Source organism: Morone saxatilis, unplaced genomic scaffold (assembly GCF_004916995.1).
Source record: "Morone saxatilis isolate NCDOM2014 unplaced genomic scaffold, NCSU_SB_2.0 Contig8, whole genome shotgun sequence".
Lineage (NCBI taxonomy): Eukaryota > Metazoa > Chordata > Actinopteri > Moronidae > Morone > Morone saxatilis.
This window is the reverse complement of record NW_023340257.1, coordinates 16,335,512-16,339,502: the sequence shown is the minus strand read 5'-3', so window position 1 is coordinate 16,339,502 and position 3,991 is coordinate 16,335,512. Positions and strand designations below refer to the sequence as shown.

Here is a 3,991-nt window from a genome sequence, read left to right as displayed (position 1 = left end):
GGAACTCGAGGCTTCCAAATTTTTTATTTTTTTTAATTATTTTTTTTATTTAAACAGCTTTATTTATCACTTATTTTCAAAACATACATAGTAGCAGTGCAGTAATGATAGAAACAAAAGGGTTGACATTACAATAACAATAATTGAAAAACAAATAAATGACACAGAAAATAAATACACAAACAAAAATAAATAAAAACATGCCAGGGGTCATGAGCAAAGAAAAATTTAATTTAATTAAAGATATCGAAGTGGGAGCACAGTCTCACAGTTTTGATAGCTTTCTTGTTCTTAGCAAAATATATTGACTTGAAATACAACTCCAGTTCTTTCATAAAAACACAAAAAAAAGGTTTCACTTTGGCAAATTTACATTTTGTGGATGTAAAACTTTGCAAGAATTATGAGATTAATGAAATAAAATTATTTTCCAGCTGAAATCTCACTCTTCAAACAAACAAAAAGCCCATTAAAACAAATAACCTCTTATCATCCTCTCCCCTGAAGACCCACGTCACTCCAACGAGGCTACAACTGAGATCTCGCGAGAAGACGCGCAGTTTCCCAGCCAGCAGTGTGTGTGTGTGTGTGTGCGCGATAGAGACAAGGAAAGATGGCGACGCAGGAGAGCGAAGCAACCAAAGCTACCGCGAGCAACGGCGAGGTAAAAATGAATGACACTGTTTATTTCCGTGTGTAGTCTTGACGACCAGCGGGAAGGCGGTTGTTTCGTTCGTTGGAGCGTTGAGTGTGAGAGCCGTTAACGTTTAAACGTGTTTACCGATCGTTACACGAGCCCCAGTGACGTTGTCAGTGCCGGTTGGTTTTTAGAACGACCCCCTCCTGCCGTTAACGATGTGCTGAGAACCCCCCCACCTCCTCCGACTGTTAGCGGTTGGTGAGAGCGGCGTTAACGGTCGCAAAATCACCTTGAAAACGTACAGTTTTTATTTTACATTTAAAAAGAAGAGAAAAGAGGTGACATGGTAATTGGTGTGTTAGTGTGAGCCAGCTGACTGCTGCAGTGTGTCAGTTAGCTTCCACAAGGCCTGAACCGGAGCAACGCAGCTCGGCTTCACTAACCAGGCCAGTCTCAAGCAGCTCACACACACACACATATATTTCCTAACCTAACCGTTAAACCGTCTCACCTGCCTCTAATTTAACAGCCATTTCTGAAAAAGGGGTGAAAAATACGTAAACTCTTTTCTGTAAGCCTCACGATAAAGGTTAACCTGCAACCCAGTTTATCTTGGTAGAACTGACAGGTAAGGTTGAATCAGGTGTTGCCCTCGTCAGATTTGGCTAAACGTTATAAAACGTTATAAAAAAGCAGTTATCGGAGGATTGTGGCGGTATCCAGACAACTGACAAGTGTTTCCGGAGTGACAAATGCACATCGCAAGTTACTAAGTTAGAGGTCAGAGTGAATCATCACTCTCTGGAGGCAAAACCACTGCTCTTTAAGTCGAAACACTGACATTTCTACTGGTACAGAAGATTAATATGGTAAAACTGTCAGATAAAGCAAAGCTGTAGCAGATATTTGGTGTCTTTCTTCACTCTGTTTAGACCAAGACTAGTATTTCTTGTTTTCGGGCTGATGATTGATCAGTTGATTGTTTCAGGATTAGGTGGGACTTATTGGTTTCTTTAGGCTCCTTTTTATGGTTTCAGTTTTAATTATATGTAATCTGTAGCTCCAGTTTACACCCCTCGTGTATTATCATTGAATTGAAGTCACAGAGCTGAGCATAGACAAAGCAAGGATAAACAATCTCTGCCAAACTCAGAAGATCGTTAAATAATATTTACCACGGTTTTTAAGGTATTTCCAGACTCCTCAAAGTCTCCTACAACCTTTTTGGTTAAAACTTGAGAAACAGATTTGTGTTGTTGCAGATAAAATGTATTTTTTTTTGGACATTCCTACAAAAAACAGTGGTTAAATCTTCTTTTTATTATTATTTATTTTCCAGAAAGAAGATGCCTAGCACTGTGGTTCATATCCAATGGTGATACACAAGTGGTAGAAACTAGGGCAAGGGCAGACTGTGCGCACAGTCTCTTTTATAATAAAATTGCTCTGTCAGGATAAATGTGCTATTAGTTTTAGATGAGGCACTTATGTTGCTCTCAAGGCCCACTGCTGGTGAATCAGTAGATACGTTTCTGTGGCATTAATCTAGGGGAAACACTAAGTGGCTAGTAGCCAAATATAACCGTAGGTGTTTGCTCTGCTTTTCAATTTCTCCGTTTTGTTGTCGTTTTCAGCTGAGGACAGGTGTAACACGCAGGATGAAGTCGGCATTTTCATGTCTTAAATAACAGCCATTTGAATTTTCCTTGTGCTTTGTGTCCTCTGAACGTGGACAAGCAGCTTTAAGATCAACCTGTGATTATTGTAGCGGAGGTGGAAAGTGATTTTAGCTCTGAGTAATTGACACACATTCAACAGAAATGCCTTTTATATCCTTATTTATGTGCCTAATATATGAGCTTGCGTCCTTCCTGTGTAGTAAACATTAGCAGAGCGTCTCTGGCAGTGACAATCCAGCATCAAACATTTACTCCACACCCCGAATAAGTGGTTAATTGTTAATCCTCGTTCAGAGTGTGTAAATTGTCAATTATTATCTTGAGCTGGAGCAGTGGGTGAGCGTATCGGTGATCTGTGTGTGTAATGGTTACTCTGTTGATCCCTCCAGGAGACACAGATCCATGTCTCTGATAATCAAATAGCTTCTATTTTAACACAACAGGACGTGGCGGCGATGAAGAACATCCGCCGTGCGATGGTGTCAGGCCGGTAGCGAACCGCAAACCTTTAACATTTTCACTGCTCACAGATTTTCAAAGCTTTCTCAGCTGATGAGTGAAAATAAGCAGAAAACACGTCGTACCTTCAAGTGTCGTGTGTTTCTAGAGGCCAACCTCTGGTCTCCCTTGTGTGGGTGACAATGGGGGAGATTAAATGTGTAGATAGTGAATGAGTCTCATGACTTGGCATGCGCTCGTGTATTGTGTGGGTTGAATAGAGAGTGGCTTTGCTCGGGGACGTGGGGGTTACGGCGACACGCCAAAGCTAACTAATGACAGATTTTACTGATCTTTAACATGCAAATATGCATGCTGGTACGCGCATGGATTTGACCTCGGAAGAGGTATTTAAACTACGCAAAACTCCCAAGGCTCTGTTTGGTTCATGGTGGTTAAATGTAATAGTTTGACTGACTGATCTGTCTACGTATCCTTTACTTGGAAATGAAATTAGTGTCAGCTTTGGTGGCCCCTCGTTTGTAAGACGTTAATGTCGTCTTTAGAGGCCCTCTGATTTGTAATCAGTGTAGTGCTGCAACAGCAGTTATTTTCTTTTCATCAATGACTCTATTGAACATCGTTTTAGATTAAATACTCAGATAAGTTGTTTTGTGGCCAGAAAAATGTAAACCTTCATTTATTCAATTTATAATTCTATCAGAGAAAAACAGAAAATCCTCAAAGTGTCAGTAGCTGCAGCGAGATAACGTTTGCTTGATATGTGACTGAAACGATGACTTGGTTATTGAAATCGTTGTCAGTTAATGTTCCTAATCTGTGGTATGTGTGTTATTTCCCACATACTCGTTTCACTGGAGCGCTCCTGCTGTAATTGTGTGGTGACAAAAGTATTTGTCAGGTTGCCTCACTTTAGCTCAGGTGGACATAAAATGTGTTAATAAACTGCTTCAAACACAAAGTGTGGGATGAATGATCAGTTCTGACAGACCCACTTATATACTCCATGTGTGGACTGGAGGTCGGGGGTTAATCAATCCCCTGTATAGTATACTGAATGTTATATCACCAGTTCAGGCTTTCAGTACATTCAGTGCTTCAGTTATTAAGCAGTTCCTCTTTGATGAGGTACTTCATTACACGATGCCACTGCTGGTCCATGATGTGAGGCTTCCTCTGGGTAACACTGACCCTGTGTGTGTGTGTGTGTCTG

General features: G+C 40.6%; 1 protein-coding gene across 1 annotated transcript in view; it reads left to right on the top strand.

Annotated features, from left to right (window-relative positions):
* The first annotated feature begins 570 nt into the window (after positions 1 to 570).
* clptm1 (CLPTM1 regulator of GABA type A receptor forward trafficking) overlaps positions 571 to 3,991 on the top strand; it is a 10,607-nt gene continuing 7,186 nt past the window's right edge. Inside the window, exon 1 of the mRNA XM_035679824.1 lies at positions 571 to 664. Coding sequence (XP_035535717.1) covers positions 614 to 664 — 51 coding nt within the window. The 5' untranslated portion in view covers positions 571 to 613. The remainder of the gene's footprint in view (positions 665 to 3,991) is intronic.